This window comes from Opisthocomus hoazin, chromosome 15 (assembly GCF_030867145.1).
Source record: "Opisthocomus hoazin isolate bOpiHoa1 chromosome 15, bOpiHoa1.hap1, whole genome shotgun sequence".
NCBI classification, from domain to species: Eukaryota; Metazoa; Chordata; class Aves; order Opisthocomiformes; family Opisthocomidae; genus Opisthocomus; species Opisthocomus hoazin.
Window position 1 is genome coordinate 8,803,669 of NC_134428.1, and position 22,296 is coordinate 8,825,964.

At 47.9% G+C, this 22,296-nt stretch overlaps 1 protein-coding gene across 1 annotated transcript; it reads left to right on the plus strand.

Moving 5' to 3' along the window:
- Positions 1 to 287: 287 nt before the first annotated feature.
- EMP2 (epithelial membrane protein 2) lies at positions 288 to 21,242 on the plus strand. Its single transcript, XM_075436987.1, has 5 exons — positions 288 to 544; positions 16,487 to 16,598; positions 18,784 to 18,877; positions 20,220 to 20,366; positions 20,947 to 21,242. Exons 2-5 carry the CDS (start codon positions 16,521 to 16,523, stop codon positions 21,129 to 21,131), a joined length of 504 nt encoding a protein of 167 aa, XP_075293102.1. The 5' UTR covers positions 288 to 544; positions 16,487 to 16,520; the 3' UTR covers positions 21,132 to 21,242.
- Positions 21,243 to 22,296: the final 1,054 nt, after the last annotated feature.

The following is a 22,296-nucleotide window of genomic DNA, read 5'->3' on the forward strand; positions in this document are numbered from 1 at the left end:
GGACGGGCTCCCCTCCCCACAGACGGCTCCTGGCCCCGGGTCTCCTCCCTGGGGAAGCGCTCGCCCCGCCACCGGGCAGGCACCGTCCCCCCCCCGCCCCTTCCCTCGCCGTGGGCGGTGGGACGGGTGTGCTGAGGCGGCACGAGCCGCCGCCGCCCCCCGCTCTCCGCTGCCGGGCACGACGCGGCCGCTCCTCCGGCGGGGCCGGCGCCCGGCCCGCTCCCGCCTCAGCCAGCGCCGCCCAGGCGAGGGCGGGAGCCGCCCGCGGGCATACGTGCGGCCGGGGATCGGCCCCCCGCCCCTGCCCGGGCCGGCGCCTGGCTGCCCGCCCGCCGCGGCGGGGAAACGGGCGGGGAAAGGGCCCTCCCTCGCTCCCTCCCTCCCTCCTTCCTTGCCTTCCTCCCTCCCCGCATAGCAGACGCCGCACGGCCGCGCACACACCTCTGCGGGCGGCGGAGCGGCGCTGGGGGAAGGTGCCGCCGTGCCCCAGCCAGCCCCGCCGCTGCCACCGTCCCGCGGGAGGGCGGCCCGGAGGCACCCGCCCGTGAGTAGCCTCGGCGGGGGGCACGGGGGGAGCTCTGCCGGCAAGGGGAGGGGGAAACCGCCAGAAAAGGGGGGAAAGGGGGAAGACCGAGGGGGTGTTCACCACAGAACGCGTCTGACGCGTCCCGGGGCGGGACGGCGGGGCCGGTGGCGGGGGACTCTCAGGCCGGGCCGAACCAGCCCCGAGCCCGCTTCTGCGCAGCAGAGCTCTTGTTTTACCTTCCCCCCCCCGGTGGAAGCGGGCGGAGTCCGGTGCGGGCTTGAGTCTGAGGAGTTTTTGCAAGCGTTGAACTTTTTTCCCGCTCGAGTCGAACGCTGGGTTTCACGCCGGGTTTGATGAGCCGCTGGGGCGTTCTCCCTGGTGGGCTTCCATGGGAGGCGGCTGCCAGGCAGCGACCGGCAGCCCGCAGAAGCACGCGTCGCCTGCGGTACCCAGCGCTGGGCCTTGGAGGGCAGCGCCTTGTTTGGACATCTCTAGAGGAGCCGCGCACTGCCGGCCTTCCCGCCGCGGGCGCGCCCCGGGCTTGCCCTTACTCACCCAATGCTGCCGCCAAGGAACCTGCAGTTCGGCCTGGACGCTGTTTTCTTGGCAGAAATACTTTGTTCACATGGTGCAGGAAAGTCTTCCCCCCCCCCCCCCCCCCCTCCCCGGGAATAATATGTAAATGATCAGTAATTACTGCAGTCGAGCATCTTAGAGGCACCTTCTGACTTGCTACGGGGCTGTGAAGGAACGCATTGAGTAGCTGTAAAACACACACTAGATTTTCTTCAGAATTTTCTTCAGGAACTTTGGAAGTAAACAGCCATGGTTAGCTAATCTCCATTGGAAAAGAAAAAACAGCACTTTCTGTTCACTTAGTTGCAGACTCCGTACGTACCGTGCTGGTATGTTAACTATGTAAAATAAGCCTGCTTGCCTGCCCGAGCAGATGTTTTTCTTGTCTAATAAAATAGCCTGTAATGACTCTTCCAGCGAGACCCGCTCTCTGATGCTGGTTTTGCAGGTGGTGCTGTGCAGGCAGGGCAGGGTGGTTCAGGAAAAGCACGGTGAGGCTGGGCTGCCGGGACGGAGCTGGCACGAGACTGTGGCGACCGATGCGCAGGAACCCGCACAAATGGCGGGGGAGCGCTGGGCATGGGTTTCGATCAGGGGAGAAATGTGAATTGCCGTTTACTGGAGAATCCAGCTGCTCTTTAGTAAGGGGGTGTGTGACAAATGAAGTGCTGTGCTACGGAATGCAGCTGGGGTGTAGGTACTTACCACAGCTGGTGAAATCAAAGTGGAGTGGAGACAAAGGCATCTGGAAAACATGTTCACCAGAGGCTGATGTGAGTTCATAGGACATGGAAAGAAAGAACTCTTTCTATCCTCTGCATCCCTTGTGAACTTGTAGAATAAAGTTGGAGAATAGACTGCTGGGACACCTGGGGGAAGAGTAATCCTCCGTGCTGAATAAAGACGTGCCCAGAATTTACCGTGTCAGCTGCATGGCTAACATGGATGTTATCAGGCCAGCTGTCTGCCCAGACAGGAAACCAGGAATTACTCTGCTGATAGTCATCAACAGTAACTCCAGGTGAAATGCACTATTACCATGGAAGCTCTTGGGAGATAATCACTTTCTTGTTACTATACTTCTTTGGGAAGGAAAGCAGTCCGTTGATACAATTGGAAATAAAACCAGCATACTATCAGTAGACAAGACACTACTGGCGGTGTGTTCTTTGTTTGTGGTCTCTGGAAAGACTCCTATGGTAAGCACCCCAACAGTGTTGATTGTGCTGTGGATCTGCCAGTGAGAAGAAACAATGTGTTCTATTTGTTTACACAAGATTTAAAACCTTGTTAATAAAGGAAGTTGTTCAACAGACTGAGCAAGTCAAGGCTGAAGGCTGCTGCAACATCATCCTCTTAGACCAGGGTTCTGGCTCAGTTCTTAGACGCTGTAGTTCATGTTGTTGGCCAACATAGCTTACAAGAAATTGGCATCTCTACCTTCATCTTATCATAGAATCATAGACTGGTTTGGGTTGGAAGGGACCTGAAAGCTTATCCAGTTCCACCCCCTGTGCCCTAGACAGGGACCCCTTCCACCAGCCCAGGGTGCTCCCAGCCCCGTCCAGCCTGGCCTTGGACACTGCCAGGGAGGGGGCAGCCACAGCTTCTCTGGGCACCCTGGGCCAGGGCCTCACCACCCTCATAGGAAAAAATTTATTTCTTATATCTAATCTAAATATCTTATATCTAAAAATCTAATCTTATACCTAATCTTACACCGCCTCTCAGTTAATGTGTTCTTCACCCCTTGATTTTTTAGCAGCCGTTGCTCCGTATCTTCCTCTTGCTTCCATTGTCATGGCTTTTCTTTTGTTGTCTTGTTTGTCTCAACGTTATTTCCCATCTTGGGTTTGATGTTCTTACAGTGATTAGAAGAACGTTGTATTGACGAGTCCCATATGGAGGTTTAGAGGAGCAAGACCTTCCTCCACTTTTGCTAAGTATATTAGCAGTAGTCTGTCTCCTTTCATAATGCTGTTTCCCTGTCCGTTTAAAAATGAGATGGATGGCAGCACAAGGAGACTATTCCCTTTCCACAGCAGTGGTTTGTGTGTATTTTGATTTTCCACTTACACGTCATGTTCTATTTGTGTCTTGAGCATCACGTCAGACATGACACCACCACGTAAATCAGTACAAGAATGTATTTAATTAAGAGATAAGCAGATCTCTGGGGACTAGATCTTTTATATTTCTAGCTGGCAGAAGATGTGCTTTCCAGGTGCTACTACCATGTTTCTGTGGGAAGAAGACGGAGCAGAGTGAGGCACTGTGTTACACAGGAACAAAGAAGAAAGAGATTTGCTCTGAAGTGTACCGAACACTTTATATAAAATCCATGCAATACTTCAGCGCAGCCAAATTTGAAAGTAGAAAGGAATGCACAGCTTTTATTGAGATCAGATTGGTCTCAGAGGGAAAGCAGGAGGAAAACAAGCACAGCACTAAGGAATTCCATTCATGGAGCTGTTCAACTTTTGTTAGGGTTTGTTTGTTTTCAGGAAGCTCAAAGCAAACCACTGATCTTTGCGGTGGGGTCTCAGTCTTCGTTATTTTTGTTGAAAGCTTTACTACTTTAGAGAGAAGGTAATTTCATAAAATATATCTCTGTGTGTCAGGTGATGCTCATGACTTCATCAGGAAGATAAGCATCTTAATTTTCAGAAAATAGATCTTGCTGGGTGGGATTCAAGAGAAAGCCTGATGGCCTGAATTCATCCATCAAAGGAATTATTATTTCTTCGCTGAATGGGGAAAATGTAATTACGCCTTTTTATTTTGCCTATGAAGTTTCATGGGCAGGTTTAATGACGGTATGTGCATGCCAGGTGAAGCCTCACAATTTGGGTGTGACCTTAAAATACAACCCTCTGGCTGTGTAGAGCTGTTCACAGGAGTCTGTAGGTGGGGCAGAAAGTGGACTGACTTGAACACCCGTAGAGATGGCTATAGGATATATATATATTTATGGTTTACTTCACTGATTCTTAAACACTGTGCTGTGTTTGGAATGGCACAGGCCGCAGACAGCCGAGGCGGGCAGTACGAACTCTCCCTCCGGTGTTTCGCGCAGGTGTTACCTGTCCTGAAATACATCAAAACGATGGCCTTCTTCCAGGCAGCAAGCGGCCTTCCGGAGTCCCCAGACAGCCGTGCTGGGATGCGCGTGCTGACGGCGGTCCCTGCGGTCGCTCTGCAGACTCGTCTGGTCTCTAGGGCTGGCGGTGCCCGATCCATGGAAGCAACAAACCAGTCGCTGAATTCGAACGCCGAAGCAAGCCGCAGCCTGAGGCCTGTGGAAGAGCCCTGTGCAGAGCTGGAGAGAGCTGGCTGAGCCTGCCCGTCTGTCCTGTGCCGCCACGCTCGGCGGGGCCTGTACCTGGCGCAGCGGCTTGTCCAAAGAGACGTGGCTCTGCCGCGACCCAGCGCTGCGAGGTGCAGCCGCAGGGCAGAGTGCAGCCGACACGGGGCTCCGTCTCCATCGGGCAGCCGGAGCGCAGGACAGAGCAGCTGCGGTGCTCGAGTGTGCGGCGAAAGGGTTAGGAGTCCTTCCACCTGAGCTGGTAAAGTTCACACGGCAACCTTTAAGTTCTCCTTTAATTGCCAATTACGGATTACAATGTGGCATTCTGAAGGTGGGCTGAGTATTCGATCCAGTCCTATGCTACAGTGTTGCTGTGGAACAAAATAGTGGTAGTTGTGGAGGAGTTTGCTCTTCTTATTTTACGGCCAACTGTTGTACTGCCAGTAGGGATGTATTTTCACACTCTTGATAGATGATGTGCAAACTCTGAAATAACTAAACCCCAAATTTCTCAAGACAGAGCTAGTCAAAGCCAAATCCAAACAAGCAGTTTGAAAATTTTACAACAGTGAGTGTAACACATTTAATTGCTAGCAATTTCCATAGAGCATCTGCCAAAGCTAAAGCAATATCAGCTTTCATTTCTACTGAATTAAACACATTGCTTTCAGTCTGGAAAGACAGGCCCTTTCTGCCTTTGTTTGTTGGTTAATTAGGTGGAACAACATAAATCATTCGAACTGTTCTGGTGTATCTGGAATAATCTCTGGGTAAGCAGCAGCCTGTGGTCAGTTGAGCTCAGGGTCTGAGATTTGCTCTCAGAACTATGTCAATGTCTAGAGTTCAACCTGCAGGTGCAGGGTTTTTTTGTGCTTTTCATTGCGTCAGACTGAGGACACATTTAATCTGTCAACCTGGTGAAAAGGTCGGGTATTAGGCTTGGTCTGTCCCTCCCTGCCCTGACGAGGTATTGAACGGGAACAACCTCGATGCCAAAATGTGGCCACGCAGTGATTGAGCAGGGGTGAGGCCAGGCCACACCTGGGCTCGGTTATTTGCTTCGAGAGCAGGTTCCCAGGAGGCTTCTCATAGCTCGGGTAGCTCCTTGGTACAGCCCGGTGTCTTGCCCCGGCTCCGCGCTCTGAGTCCCTGAGCCAGGGGCAGGGCTGTGCCCACAGGCTGCAGAGCTCTGCGGTTCCTCTCTGCCGCTCGGGAGGGTCGGGAGGTGGCGGCGGTGGCCCTCAGGTCACCTTCCCAAAAGGGGGTCAGGCCTTGCTCGCTCCGTGTAACTTCACCACCTGAGAAATGAATCCTTCCCTAAAGCTGGCTGTGTGTCGTCAGTCCCGTGGTCACCGCCTGTACTGCTCCACTGTGCAGATCAGCAGCCGGCCTTGCTCCTGGCATTACGTGAAGTCTTTGAAAGACAGGAGAGAGTTCAGCGGGGTGCCAAGGGCCTGGGCACCATGCAAAGGCATGTTGCAAAACATGCAGAGACCTCAGGGAAACTCTTGGGATAGCCTTCATGGGAGTGCAGGAATCGGGGGACCTTTTGGGTCTCCAGGTCTGCTCCCCTGCTAGCACAAGCACTGAATCACGTAATTGCTTTGTGTGGAGGCAGGTCTTTTTTACCCCTGCTGTGGTGTTTGTAAGGTTGTTCCAGAACTGACAGCTCGGAGAGTTGCGATTTCCATCGTAAATATGGTCACACCTGATTTATGGCCATTTATTTTCATCTATAGGTCAAACAGTGCTTCTTCCTTCCATGTGTTTGCCTTGACCTGCAAGCAAGTCTATCGCCAGTCTGTCTTCATCTTTGAAAATGAGCAAGTCAGAACGAGAAGTTCTTGTCTTGTTTAGCTTAGGAAAACAAGCTTTTAGTACTTTCAGACCAGCTTGATTGTTAAGAAGGTTTTAATGTATACCACAACTTTGTTTGTACTGAAGTGGTACCTGGTGTACAACTGAAAACAAACTGGCTGAACAGAGAGGGTGTGTTGAAAACCTGAAATCCTGTGTGCTTTTATTTCATTTTCTAAGGGCACAATTAAGCTCTGCCCATGTATACTTCGAGTTACAAACATGTTTTGCAGATACCACTGTGAAAGCTGAGAGAATACATTCGTGTTTTGTAAGAAACCAGAAACTACAGTATACAAGCAGTTCCTTCTTTCAAATTACTGCTGAATCTTCTCAAATACTGTGTGCCCTTTGAGAGCTAATCTCTCGAAGAGATTGCTTCCACGGAGCATCCTTCATTAACGACCAGTTTTCGTTAGCATTATTCCAGAGGCATGTGACTCTACGTGTACACTCAAGTGGATGAGCAGACGGCGGAGGGCACAAGCAATGGCTGTGATGGGAGATGGAGAGGAATTGTGACCATTTCAGGTGTTATTTAGTAATGAGGCAGCCTACCTTGCACCGCTGTGGGTTGTGCTGGGGATTAGAAGCAGACATAGAACAGGTTAAATGGGAGATTGTGGTTATCTAGTGCAAAAGTGCAGTTACAAGAAAAAGCACTCCAGGGAAAAAGAAGTATATATAAAAGATTTACTTTTGAGGAAGATGCTGGTTGGTGCTGCTAGAGGAGGGCAAACGTTGTCTTTCTGCTGAACACACAAAAACCTCTAAAGAGCAGTTTTGAAAGCTTAAAGACTATTATTTGAATATGCCTGTAGTGAAGGGTGTGTCGGAGTAGGTAGCTGGCTTCTGTACCTGCGAAGCTGTCTTCCAGCATATAGGGGCTGTTGCGCTTCTCTTCCAGGTTTTGCTGGAGTATTTGAACACATCTATCTTGAACCTTTTGATCTTGAGGCTATGCTTTAGGATTTTCAGGTGAGATATCACAGGGCTTGTTTTCCCTGTACGTGCCGCTTCCCCACCCGGCGACAGGGCATTGGGTTCATGTTTTTCCAAAGGTGCTGCCTGCTCTCTTTTGCTCAGTCAGCCCGCGAAGGCTTCACAGCAGGGTGGCTTCCCTCTGCAGCGCACGCAGTGGGGCTGTAGTGAAGGAGTGGTAGGGCAAGTCTAAACCCAGTCCAAGCTTGTTTGCAAATAAACGACCGACAGAGTTACAGAAGTGGCAGCATTGCTGGCATCCCCAGGTTAAAACTTTATTAAAAGCATTCCTAAGAAATTAGAAATGTCAGCTTCTTTGGGTCTCAGTACTCAAAGCTTTTTTGCTGTGATTTTTTTTCTTGTTTTTGTTTGGGAACTTGTGGGATAGCAGGGTTATAGTTTCCCAGACTTTGGAGTTCTGGCTTAATGGCATAGATCTAATGAGGGGGACCTGGTGAGAAGGAACGGAAGAAGTTGGGGGAAGATCTGCCAGGCCTAGCTGTCAGCACAGTCTGTTCTACTTCTGGTAACTAGGTAGGATTTCTGAGGAGGGGCGAAGATGTAGTGTTTATGCAGTGGATTCAGGAAGAGCTGAAAGGGTGCTTCGGTATCCCCTGATACTGTATTTCACTATCACTAGCCCCTGTATTTCACTATGAAAATACATCAGGCAAAGTGCTTTACTTGTGCTGGAGTTTGCTGGGTGATAGGTAGGCTGAGAACACGAGCTTGTTTGCTGTAAGTTTGCTATTGTTGAGGCAGTCCCACCCAGTACCAACAGGGTGGACACACACCCAACCGCCATTGTAACGAAAGGCTTTGTCAAGCTGTAGATGCACGTATGTGTTACCCTTGGTGCACACAAACCTCAGGGCTTTGGTTGCACAGCAAGATTTTCTGAAAGAAGCTGGATAAGGACTAGATCATACCATATCTTGTCAGTTTGTCTCCAAGTCTCTGTATTTCACTATCAAAATACATCAAGCAAACTGCTTTAATTGTGCTGGGGTTTGCTGGGTCTTAACGCAGACTGCTGCAAGGGCACCCACGAATCTGCATCTGGCAGAATGATCAAACTTTCATTTTCTGCAGTTGAGTTAAAAAAGCTGAAATGATGTAATTCAAATGAGCTCTAGAAAATACTGTGAATTAATTTTTGCTGTATTGATTTTTTTTTTCCTGCATACAGTGCTTGTATGCAGAGAGCATTGTTTCATTTCCTTCTGATTTCCTTGCTTTGTGATGAAGGACTTTGAAAAGCAGCTGGAAGTGCAAGTGAGAAACTCTCTTCCTTCCACATAAAATAAGTAGCACAAGAGATGCAGGCTGGAGCGTGCTCCCAGGTAACGGTCACTCGTAAGCAAAAAGAGCTGATGGTGTCTGTGCTTAGCCCTCTTGATTCCGAGTCCAGTGTCAAGCAGCGTCTCGAAGAGCGTACGTTGTTCTTCATGCTTAGCTTCATACCAGGAGAAAATCGGGTGGGCGCCTGTCTGCTGGGTAGACTGTTCCTTTTATTTTGCAGTTCCCTCCTGGGTTCCTGTTCAGTACTGTAGAGGTCTACTCAGAACCGGCCAGCGCTGCTTAGAGGTTTGGTAGCTGGCTAAAGAGGTCGCTGGTTGAAAGAAGACATAACGTTTCTGTCTTGACTGTTAGCTCTGTAATACCTGAGCGTGAAAACAGGGCAGAATTCGAATCTACGCCTGAGCGTGAAGAACAGGTCAGCTAGGGTCCTGTTCTACAATATATTCCATTCCCTAGAAACACAGAATATGGGAGCAGGAATACAGAGACTTCCACATCTGTTGGTAGACCTGTCTTTTAATTGCTGAATTACACTTATAAATAAGACTTCAATAAAAGGGGAAACTCAGTTTCTGTGTCGTACACCTGTGAGCTCTAACAGTAGCAGCTCACTTCACGCCCCAGAGAACTATCAATACGTTTTTCAGGGATTATTGGCAGCAAAACCTTTGCGTGCAGTTTATAAATCTACGTGCAATGTTAGCTTCAAGATCAGCACTCCTGTCCTACAAAATGTTTAAAGGCTGGTTCTCTAAAGTAAGGCTCCCAAGTCATCATCTAAAATAGGACTAGATTGCTTTAGTTATATTTTCTTTTCTTTTCCAATATGCATTGATGGTGCAGAAAAAAATACAAAAGAAAGAAAGAAAGGTAAGAGGATGTGCTTGTCCTTTCCAGACTTCTCCTTGCACGGCAGAAGGGTTGCTCTGTAGCTGGTGTGGGAAGGATCCAGACGTGTCGCGGCTGGGTGTGTGCGCAGAGTCGCCGAGGACAGCGAGGCAGGGCTGCTGCGCCAGGCACCTGCTTTGGGCCAGCCCTGCGGCTCAGCGCCCAGCCGGGGTAGCCCTGCAGCTACGAGAAATGACGAGCAGGGGAGCCAGTGGAAACTACTCAGATGGTAAATTAACGTACAGATGCCATAGGCTGCAAGTAGGGCCAGAGCAATAGCCAGATTGTGGAACACTGACAGGGCAAATACAGAGTTTGGATATCATCTGCCTCGATTTAGGGAATATCACTCAGTAAATTACAGCTTGTAATGTTGGTGTTCCAAATTGTTAAATTAGCTCGGGCAGAAGGAATAGTGAAATTGCAGTGAGTTGTTTCAACTGGTATAATTATTCCCTTGGTGTTAAATTTCCTGACTTTCTTGTCCTTTATGTTATTTGATATTTAGGCATTAGAGGATTGTTGAAATCCTCAAAGCTTCTGCTGGGTTGGGAGATACTCTGCTGTCTGAACTCACTTCACTTTTGGTTCCAGTTCTGAGAATTACACAAGAAAAACAGAGCCCTTCATGTTTGGTAAAAGGGGAAAAAAAAAGGAAAGAAATGAAAAACACTGAAACACTGGAACGGGTTGCCCAGAGAGGTAGTGGAGGCCCCATCCCTGGAAACATTCAAGACCAGGTTGGACAGGGCTCTGAGCAACCTCTTCTAGTTAGCGGTGTCCCTGCTCGCTGCGGGGGGGTTGGACTAGATGACCTCTAGGGGTCCCTTCCGACCCAAAACTTTCTATGATTCTATGAAAAAGAAAAAAGTGAACAGTATCATTCTGTTCCTCATAAACCAGAGAATTTTACACAAGTCTAGAGACAATCGTACAGGAGAAACATGAGCCAGCTCCTGAGTTCTCTGTCATGAGACACCATGAGACGTGGCACAAGAACACCGAGCAGAACGAAGTGATTATCATGTAAATCCGAACATCTCATGATGGCATCACAAGATGACAGAATTCTCAGGCCACCAGGGTACAAGCTTTTTCTTCTAACTTCACATATGCAGTCTTAATCATAGCACCGAGGGGCAGAAGAACTGGCGATTAAGAAGGCTTGCTTTGATTCGGTTTTACACCAGTGACCTCAAGAAGGTTCAGCTGAAAGGAATGCTTCGTGATGGCCCGAAGACCTGCTGTTCCAGTTGCGATGAAACATCTCGGAGCGGAAGGCTGAAGGCTGCAGGTCTGGGAACTCGTTCAGCAGGATCCTCTACCCCTGCCTTTGGGTGTGCCTTTTCAGCACGCTGAGTGCAGGTGACAGCAGCCTGCGCACCTCCAGCCTTGGTCTGCACAGAGCAGGAGCTCTTCTGCGGTGTTCTCACGGTGTTTCCAGGAGTATAGGCCAGGGTTGTCTGTGCTGAGATTTTCTTCGTACGTGGACTCAGATGAAGATGATACAGAAAAATGACTTGATCTTAGGAAGTGAGGGCAGCAGACAATGTTTAGGGTAAGCTTTAGCCTGCTCAATGTAAATGAGTGTAGGCTACACTTGCTGTACCACGTACGTATTTCCCTGGCTGCAGAAATCAAGTGTACACAAATATGGGAAACGGCCTGGCAGCAGGACTGAGCCGCATGGGAAGGAATGGAAGCATGGGTTGCGGAGATGACATCTGGACTGGAAAGCAGTGATAAACCTTCTGCTAACAACTGTCAAAGACAGATTTTTCCTTTTTGCCTGCTTGATGTACTGAACAGCAGAAAAATTCAAATAGGCACATTTCTTTGTACTGCTGGGTGTTAAAGATAAAGTTTATCTTAAAGATAAACTGAGGCTTTTTTTGCGGGGGGGGGAGGGTGTGGAGTTTGACATAGGGGGGCAATCCAGTTTTGTAACTCATTTCCTTCCTACAGGACAGAAATATGGGGAACCCTGGGGTGGAAACTTTTTTTACTGTGGTGCTCTGTGACTGTGGTACTGTTTTATCTGGTGAAGAGGTACGCGCCTCTGCACGTCTGGAAGGTTAGAGCAGAGGCCCTGCTTAGCCGCCTCGTCTAAAGCACATCAGGCTCTCATACCGAAAGTGCACATTACTGCTGCCAACAGCCTGTGTTACTGAAAAGGTGAAAGTTAATTGTGGCTGCGGCAGTTGTCCTCCCTGTGTGAAAGAAGGTAGCACTGGACTAATACCCAGAAACAGGTCTTCTGCACTAATTGAAAAAATCTTTGTTGTTACTGTAACGGGCCTTCTGCTTTCAGTGTGCTTTCTGTAAGTGTCCTGCACTTCACAGCGTTTGTGAGGAGCCCTGTTACCGCAGCCAGTCTGGATGCGTTCAGTAGGATCCTCGTCACTTGCTCTTTCTGGATTCGCTGGCAGCCTGCTCTTCTAACTCAGCTGTACCTGTACATTTCTGCCTTACAGCGTACTTTGTAAAGTGGCATTAAACGGTGAGGCTTCCAACTGAAGAATTCATGTTGACATCCAATGTCATTCTTACCATAACCCCAAAATATGTTTTTAATGTCACGTGTGTTGAGCGAAGTCAAATTTTACGTTCTCTGATGTCAGGGCGTTGCTGGAGGTTAGCACAGGGAGGTTCCTGAAATTGCTGTGGATGGACGGGAGAGTGGGGCCAGAAGGGGCCTCTGGAGGTCCCGAGTCCAGCCTCCTGCTCCAGGCAGGGAGTTAGTTCAGGATGCCCTCAGCCTTGCTTCAGTCAAGTTATGAAGATGGCCAAGAATGGAGATCCCACAGCCTCTTGGGCCCTGGTCCAGTGCTTAATCATGGTCATTGAGTATAATGAACACATTTTTCACAATTGGAATAGTCCTTGCTGTAACTTGTGACTGTTGCCTCTAGTCAACAGTCACAGTCTTGCCTCTATAGTGTGTCCAAAAAGCTTTTTTTTTGGGGGGGGGGGTGGGGTATAAGAACTATTAAAAGAATTCAGACCCTTCTGGGGAATGATGAGCAGTATCTGCTGCATCATCCCAGTCTTCATCCATGTCTAAAGGCAATGTACTTAAAAATCGAAACAACCTTGACTTAGGGGGTAGCGCATATTACTTCAAATGATAGAAGTAAAAAATGACTGTCCAAGAAGCTTTGTGTGATCAATACAAATGCTCTTACCTGTAATCCAGAGACTAAACCAGAAGAGTTGAGCAATGCTTCGCTTAAGAGCAAGACTCCTGTAAGAGCAAGAAATGTCTTCATAGCAGCATGTATTAGCACTGATAATAGGGCAGTGCTTCCAAAGCTGCAAAACAGCAATGGAACAAAGTACAGCAGGACCCCACGTCACATCATGTCACGTCACACATGGATGCCAAAGTTTTACTTGAAGAGTCTGATCATTTCTGTGCATCTGCTTAATATAGTTGTTTGCGGATTCTTTTTCAGTGCAATAGTATAAAGTGCTAGAGTCCCCAAATTATGTGATTTAAAAATCTATTTTCTGTTCTTACTAACAACCTCTTTTAAGCAACATGTTCTTGTTGCTGCGTAAATGGAATGTAAGAGATTATAGGCTTTTAATGTAGGCCAGATTGCTGGTTGCTGTGTTGAGCAGGACTAGCTCAGCCGGGTCAAACAGTAGTGCTGGCTCCTTTGCTCTGGCAGGTACCCTCCATTTTGCAAGCGTGAGGCAAAAGCTGTTGCCAGGCGGCTCGCTGTTGGTTTGGCAAGCTGCGGCCGGGCTCTCGGCTGCTGCTGAACGAGCCGAACAATTGGGAACCTGAAGAGAGCCCTCGAGAAAGAGCTAATGGTGAATAAGACACAGGAAGGACTACCGCTCATACGCAGAATAGGATGTTACCAGAGTGTTTGGCTGGTAATAAATTATTACAGTACGAATTCTGAATACTCATGCAAACAGTGTTCCCATAAATTCTCTGTGTGTAAACGTAACTGTGTCCTTCCCTTGCTCATCAAGAGGAGAGGAGAGGAGCGGAGCGGAGCTGCCTGCTGCGAGGAGAGGTACTCAGGCAGGCTGTGGTCTGAGGGTCGGGGAAGGAAGAGCTGCTTGCTGAGGGAGTGGAAGGATCTCGAGTCTCCAAAGCAAACTTTGAAGTTGCAGCACTGTCTGAAGTGGAGGAGGACTGGATGCTGATGGTCGCCTCTGAGAGATGAAGTCTGGCATGACTCTGCCTTGAGAGGGATGCAGATACTGTAGGACCCTCTGCTTCATTGCTGGCTGCATCTTAGAAGAAGGGAGCTGCTCTTGGCTTCCTGCATGTGGGTTGCGGTAGAGGTCAGCGAGGAGAGCCTCTACCCCTGACGACTCCTTGCGCCGGCTGCGATGAACCAGGGACACTCCGGCTTTGGCTCCGTGGGAAGAGAGAGTTCCTAGGAGTGACTGAAGTTCCCAGATCTCTCTATGCATTTCTGGGTCCCGGCTCAGGCATGACAGATTGGGTAACAAGTTGTTGTTGTCTTTTCCTGGTGTTAATTACTTGGAATCGGTCTGTCTCCTTCCTTTCCCCCAGTGTATTTAATTCCCGTATCTGTGTGGTTGTAGCACTGTGTGTACAGAAGTTGTAGCAGCTTGTGAAAGGAGCCATTGCTGGGAGGTCAGGAGGAAGTGTCTAAAAATGGCTGTTAGGAAGGTTTCTCAGAGCAGAAGCATCAAACTATTCGTACTGTCCTTTACTTTTTTGTAAAAACAAAGCAAAAAGCTCTTTGATTCAATCTTGGCTTTCTTTGGGTGAAACACAAACCGTCTTCTCCTCGTCACCCATAGGTGTTTATCCACCCTGTGTGAAACGCTGCTGTTTGTGGCTGAGAGCAGCAAAACAAGCACAGTCACTTGACTGAAGTGGATCCTTCTGTGCTGGCAAGTCCTGACTTTGCAAGATTGGTTTTAATTAGGTTACGTTTTTCTGTCTCTCTTACTTCATGATGCTTCATGTAATAAAATGAAATTGTATTGTTATTCTTAAAATAATACCGAGGACAATTTGATTCTCTTTCCTTATATGGCAGATGGCAGTTGCACTAGTGTCTGCTTAGATGCCGTCTGTGCAACAAACGAGACGCAGAAAAACCGAACCACGGGACAAGCGAGTGCTCTGTGAAGACTGGTACATTTTACAATGAAAATATTTCGATGTGGTGTTACACAAACCCACAAAATATCTTCTTTTCCTTCTTCCTTCCTTTCATTCAGGAAAGGCTTGACAGAGAGCCGTGAATGACATTTCTAGAAGCAGAACTCGATTCAGGGGATCGTGAGTCATACAGCAGTGGCGGCTCTCTGGAGGAGACTGGCGCTTCTGGTCTTTGTTGTGGCTGTGAAGGCAAAGTTTAACAGTGAAAACATGGGAAGGGATAGAAAGTTGAGCAGCTGCTTCCCTTGTTTTAGGATTCGACTTTGCTTTCCCATACAGTCATTCCAATGGGATATGGGCAGAAGAGTATCCGATCAGTTCCCAGTTTGTCAAAAGCCCTGTCATACTGTCTGGCTTTGTGCAGGTTGTATCGCTGTACGGCAGAGCAAGGCTGTGCTGCGGTGGAGATGGAAGCGACTGGGCGGGAACTCCTGGTCTCTAGTCAGCGGGTTTAGATGCTGTCTGTTACCTGCTTGGGAAAGTTTTGCAGAGTAGTTGGGTCTTGGCTTGATGAGAATGCCAGTGGAGCTGCTTTAAAACCGCTGTCAAAGTAGTCCTTGTATTTGGTTAAATTCTCCGTGTGGTTCGTGATTCTAGTAAATGGCAGCAGGCGAGAGAGGGTTAGAGATGAAAAAAATCATGGAAGTCTTAAAAAAAAAACCCCATAATGCGTTTTCTTCTGGATACGTGGTGTGTTACACTGAATGGGATCCTTTGACATAGCAGAACGTGTCGGAAGCAAAGTAGGTGGAGAAACATTCGTTAATGTACTGATGAGTGGTAACACGCAGATAATGCTGCAGAATGGCGCGCATTAAATGCAGTGGAAACAGCTGCAAGGCTGCAGATTCCTTACAGCATGTAGCCTTTACTAACTGGCAAGCATTTTTACAAGACAAGAATAAAAAGGTAATAGATATACCGAGCAATTGTACATTTCCATGTATGAATAGCAGTAGTTTTCCCTGAGCTATTTGTTATGTGCGCACAGATTTCCTGGGGACTCCAGGTCAAATAGAGTCTGTGGTTCCTTTATACATAAGAATTTTAATTTTTTTCATTTGAGATGCGAAATGGTAATGAATGGGTTAGATAAGGTATGAAGATAACAGGTAGACTAGAGAGACTATTGACTGACTGAACGTAACATAACCAACTGGGTTATTCTGTGACTAATGGGTTTATTCAACCCTCTCAGTCCGAGCAATATATTGGGGAAAATGGTAGCCTCAAGTCATTCATCAGTGGTAACACTTGTATCTTGTATGAAGACAGGACAACCCACACGCGACCTAAGGTGCAACACAGCTGTCGGTAAATGCAGGAGGCAGCTCCTGATGCACGTAGCTTTTGTTGTACAAGCACCCTTCTGAAATCTGCGTCCCCTCCTGCCTTGAAAGCCTGGCTGAAACAAGGCCTGACTGTAGCCAGTGGAAAATCTAGCCTCCCGTGCAAATGAGGCTGTAATTGGAAAAGCGCTTCTCTAAAAATCACCGTGAAGGAGTGTTTCGTATCCTGGCTGGAGAAGCGCACAGAAAGAAACTCCTCTGTGGGTTCGCTCACTGCAGCCATCCCACCGGCACGTTGCAAAGTGCACCTCTTGGCTCCGCTGCAGGTTCTGATTCGTTTTAGCGCCAGTGATGCTAGTTGCGTGTCGCATGTAACAAACAGAAAGCTGCTATGCTGCTGTAAAGTCTGATTAGGTGAAATTTTTTACCTCTGGAGAAAGGGTGCCTGCTGCAGGCTCAAACTGCATACGAAGTTCCTGACGAACCGCACCTCGCTCTGACATGCACACACGCTGACCCTGACTGCTCACAGCCACGGTGAAAGGGCATAGTGACAGGTTGATCAGCTGACTGTTCGTATACGCTCTTATTTTTAACAGATTTATCTCGGAGTAAAGCCTCCACAGATCAAGGATGTTGATTCTGCTGGCTTTCATTATTGTGTTTCACATCACCTCGGCAGCACTGCTGTTCATCTCAACGATTGACAATGTAAGTGTCCTCTCTTTTTCTCTCAAACACGCCAGTGTTTCGTTGCTCCATAGAAATGAAATAATTCTTCTGTAGCTGTCTTCAACTTGCTTATTGAAAGCACGTAGCTTTGTTAGGCACACCGGTCCGCTCGTACCTTTTTGTCACAAAAATGCCGTGGACACGCGTGTCGCTGGTGCCCCTGGGCAGGGCTGTACAGGTGCGTGCCGCAGACCGGTACGGCAGCACGTCGGAGGGCCAGGTGGTGCCACGCATGTTCTCCCTGCGGGACGCTTGGCCAGGGAGCAGGTTTACAAACATGGCCGTGCTGTGGGGTGGAGCTGTGGGGCTTGGCTCAGCTGGATACGAGGGAAGGGGGAGGAAATCTCTCGTCCCTTTCTGTTGAGTACATGAAGTTAAATAGCTCATGATTAATGCGTGGGGATAATCTCAGTCGAGGTGTGCTTGGCCTCCGAAGCAGTTGTCCGAGATGCCCAATTAAATAATGAGACACCATGAATTTATCTGTTTCCACTCAGTTCAGCAGTTTCAGCACAAAGTTATAGAATAATCTATGTTGCATTCTTGTCAAATTTCCTTTTTATTTTTGTGACCAGAAAGAATTTACCTTCCAATATTTACATCTAGCTTTTAATTTGAATTTTCCTCTTTCTAAAACAGCCCGCTATCCCAACTGGCATTCTTAACTGTGCACTGGAGTCTTCTGTTCTGGAAGATGTTCAGTGTATGTACAGGCTTTTGGGATTTAAAAAATTGTCTGCTGAAAATACTTTACTGTACTCAGTGAAGCTGGTTCGAATCCCGTAGTCTTTTCCGAGACCGTCCTCTGAGTGAAACAATGCGTCACCCACAATGTTTTATTGCAGAATCGTACGAACTCAGATGTTACCTTTCAGTCAGCTGGGTGGTTTGTTCCGCTGAAGTAGGTCATTAACTGAGCGCTAAAAGCAGGTTGTCTTACCCTGCTCCGCTGAATATTCAGAAAGCTGGGACGGTGGACAAAGCAGCTTATTCTTAGTTCAGGTCTGTGACATACAGATGAAATTGTTATAGAAATAAACCCCCACGCACTCTGCTTTGTGTCAGTAGCTACTTTGAAACATTTATGAGCTTAAACTGCATAACCACCTTCTATTAGATTTTATCATCTTCAGAGGCTTTTTATAGCCATAAAAATAACTCTGAAAGGATTAGGTAGTGCTCAGAGCTGAAAAATCAGATCTTGAACTTGGGCTGCAAAATCCAGATGAATGGCATCCTGAGGAAGTAATGCTTTTTCTGAAAACGGCGTGTTACTACTACAGATACGCCTACTGTCGTAATACATTATAGTTTTTATCGCAGAATTCTTTGCAAAGCTGCACAGTAAGCTGTGAGTTTTCTGGAATGGCTGTTTAAGCAGCAGATGCTACCAGGACTCGTATTTGAAAGTCGTATTTTTCCAACTCCAGTCCAAACAAGGGCCTGGACAGCTATCGGAATGGGAATGGGTTTCCTGAGGAAATGCCACTCGTGTGGAGTGTTTGCAGCGTTTCCCAGGCTACTGTAGAGATCTGTTCAGTCACTGGAGCGCTATTCTGTGTTAAATGTTCAAATGTCAAAATAGAAATACCACAGGAGGATCTTCAGTTGTCGCTGGCCGCTCCCGGTCAGATGCTGGAGGGTGCATCTGCGCGTTGACAGCACAGCTGCAGTGAGTTGAGCTTAACTCAGCTCAGTGTCAGGAACCAGAAAACGTGAGCGGTGTCTGTGGCGTAGGTGTGCTCCCTGCTGTTCCCGCAGATGTGAAGGTGCTGTGCCTTGAAAGAGGCGTGCGTCCTAAACTGGGTCTGGGTGGACAAAGCAGATCTTGACTAGGTAGCTCAAGGAGCAAGCCGTCACTGACTGTCCCAAATTTCTGCCTAAACAGCGGAAAATCCCTTGCGCACTGGGATGGTTACAGCTGCCATCTCTTCCCTGTTCCACTTTGCACAGGTCTAAAGTGGAAATGGCATGTGACTAATGATACACCCTCTGTTCCAAAGTGCCGTTAGAGCTCAGATTTAGTTTGAACGGTTAATTATCAAAACTGAATGGAAATTTCTTCCAGCTGGTGTGTCTGATCAGGAGACTCTCGGACAACTGAGGACTTCTGTGCTTTTGTTTTGGTTTTCTCCTGTAAGAGCCCTTTACCTCTATTTTGCAGGCCTGGTGGGTGGGAGATAATTTTTCTGCAGATGTCTGGAGAATGTGTGCCACGAATGCTAGCACCTGTACGGCCATTACCGATCAGTTCAGAGGTGAGTGTGTCCCCACGCCCACGTCTCAGTCCCTTTAGCAGGAGATCTGGTGAAATCGCTATGAAATTTGCAGGGGCAATAATATCTTAGTTCAGGAAGCTGCGTGCTCTGACTGCTCAGGTCTGCTACACACTTTGATGCTGGCTTTGCATTTCGGAGGAGCAAACTGTTCCAACAGGTTCTGTAGGAGGGAAACAGGGAACTGTCAGGTGCATTGAAAGCCCAGTGCAAGAGAGCAAACACAAACAACTGACAACGAGGGCTAAAGAGTTTTTAAAAAATTAGGTCAGGTAAAAACAATGAAGTCATCTGAAAGTGCAGCTGAAGTGATAGATTGGCCTCAGAATTGAACTTTAACTTTGAACGAAGGACCTAAAAATACTGGCTGTGTACAGGGATGGGGGAAAGAGTGGAAGAAAGTCAGAACACAAGCTGAATTTTTGGCAAAGAGGACTCAGTGTACAGCACAGCCCAATATCCCGCTTTGCAAAAAATAAAAACAGTCATCTCATATGTTACGTTTACTTCATTTCTATACTTTGAATATTTGTGTATATGAAGAGGTTGAGGATACCCATAAAGTTGTGTAGCCAAAGTAGCTTTGCTTTCCAAGCATCCAGTTGGTTTAGAGCCTGATCCATGCTGCAGTGAGATGGTCCGTTATGCGCAGGCGTCTCTAAGCTAACACGAGCGCAGTGAGTTTGCGTCTGGTGTCTGCGTTACTCTGCCCTGACCGACACCAGGACGTGAACTGGCTGGGTGGTGAGCAGCTCCGGAGCGCCGGCTGCTCACAGCCCTGCTGCCCGTGGCAGAAGAGCTGTGCTGGAGCAGAGGTGCTCTCAGGAGCTCACCCGTGTAACTCGGCGTGGCCGCGTCAAAAGCAGCTGCGCGTAGTTACAAATGCATTAGTTACTGTAGCTCCTAGTTACAGGGAAGCAATTGATGGGATGGAAAGTGGGAATCAAAGGGATCTTGGGTTCCGAGCGGGGCTGTCCCGTCTGGCAACATCTTAGCGGGCAGAGCTGTCTCCAGGTGCGGCGAGAGGCGCGGGTCCAGCAGTTCTGCTGTGCATTTGGTACGCAGAGGGTAGCAAAGGATGCCGCGTGGGAGAAATAGGCTCTTCAGTGTCTGTAGTCAGGTTTGTGCAAACCTTGTGAAAGTCCATAAGCCGCTGGCCATACGAATGCCACGGAAGCAGAGAAGAACCACCGCAGGCGATGCACCGGTGTGCTGTGTCTGCTGAACTCCCGCTTCCAGAACGCTGCTCTGCCCCTCCACTTGTTGTAGGAGGAGGCAAAGAGAGAAACTGTGTGTTTAATCAAGGCTGCTTTTGTTTTTGCAGAGTATCAATCAATTCAGGCTGTCCAGGCCACCATGATCCTGTCTACTATTTTCTGTTGTGTGGCGTTTCTGGTTTTCATTCTTCAACTCTTCCGCCTGAAGCAAGGAGAAAGATTTGTGTTAACCTCTATTATCCAGCTCCTGTCATGTGAGTGACGTTTCAATACCTGTGACTTCAGTGATGTTTACTTGCAAGTAGGAAAGGGAAGGGGAAAAGTCTCAAAAAGAAGGAGCTGCATGAGAAATGTAGAGGGCTCTCGAGGTCCTAGCTGATCCTTTGTGTTTGTTTAAACAGCGAACTGCTCCATTCTGTACTATTTAGGCTGTTAAAACATGGATGACATCACTGCTCAGAATAAAGTCATTTAAACTTTGAAGGGAAAGAATTTGAGATTCTGAACTTCTTGAACAATTAAAGAAGTCTGTAATTGCTGTAGGCAGGTACCACCTTCATTTCTGTCAGTCTTTAAAACTGTCCAGATGCTTCGAATCATTTTGTCTCCATTGCAAATGCCACAAATACAGCACAGCACTGCAGACGTGATCCGTGCCAACGACACCAAAAGCGTGGCCGGCAATGCCCCGCCTGCAGTCTGGGGATGGAAAACGAGGGTCTGCAAAACGGGACACGGGCAGCAGCCGCTGGCAGGAGAGAGGCAGTGAATAGTTACTGTGCAGGTTGATAGTAGTTCAAGGCGCTAAACTTTACTGTTTTCTTCCTCCTCCAGGTCTGTGCGTTATGATTGCAGCTTCCATTTACACAGACAGGCACGAAGAGCTACACAAGAGCAACCAGTACCCCACTGACATTTCTGAAGGCCAGTACGGCTACTCCTTCGTCTTAGCCTGGGTCGCATTCATCTTTACTCTGATCAGTGGCGTGATGTACCTAGTATTAAGGAAGCGTAAATAAATGTCAGCAGCTAGTTATTTCTGTCACTGCAGTACAAAACCAAATTCCAGTAACCATTTTGTATATAATCATTTACATGGTTTTGTAGTAAAGGTATTGTTTCTCTAAAAATGTGCTGTCTTCTTGGTATGAAACAGGACAAGAACAAATGGCAGCTATAACGGAACGCCTGGTGCCTACGGGGCAGGGGTCTGAGCGGGACAGAGCCAAGTTGTTTGTTTTACGTATTTCATCATCAGAAATGGTTTTCCCTTTAGTAGACTTTAACAGTTTGTTCCTGGCCTCTAGCAGATCACAAATAAAGCCCATGCAAATTACTTCATAAGCAATGTGCTACCTGTATTCTGGACCAGCTGTATCCCTTTGGGATGGGATAAATATAGGGGAGTGAAGAATGAGGCACCGATCAGAGTGAAAAAGCAAACAATTACGAAAGCCCACAGCTGCCCTCAGCGCGTCTGCTCTGGCAGAGGACTGGCAGTCTGCTATTTACAATGTGCAGGGAGTTGCATCGAGCTTCTGTTAAAACCACTTGCTTTGCAAAAGTAAACAACTCCTCCTGGTACTCCAGCAAGTGACTCCCTTGACTGATTCTCTTTCACATCTCATTTAAGCATGCTGAGCACGTGGCGGGAGAATTTACCAGCAAATTCGGTGCCAAGCATGGGACCAGAGGAGTCTGGGCAGTAGGAAAGGCCGATATCCCTGTATTTTGGCATTGTGTGTGGTCTTTCTGGAAGGAAGAAGGGGAGCGGGGGAAGCATAAAAGCGTTGCCTTGCCTACATCTGCAAATTTGTCAGCAAATTAGTGATCAGGCAATGCCAAACTTTGGTGTTTACAGCCAAACTCCATGTGTTTATTACAGCGGGCTTTTACTCTGTAGTGATTTCATGGCTACTATTTCACTTCCAAAAGCATTCCCTGAGTCTGCCCATTGGGAAATTGGCCTTTAGAAAAGTCATTCCAAATTCCTTTGAGGATTTGCCTTGAACTAAACACTCCTGCTGAAGAAATCAGAGTGCAAGTGCTATGCTTGTGAAGTCCAGGATAGTTTTTCAAGATGAAATGACTTGGTGATTTTTGTTTTTCAGTAATTTTGTGAGATAAATCTGTAGTGTAACAGCAGGCGTAGCTGCTCAGCAGTGTGACACTGGCTTTGGCTGA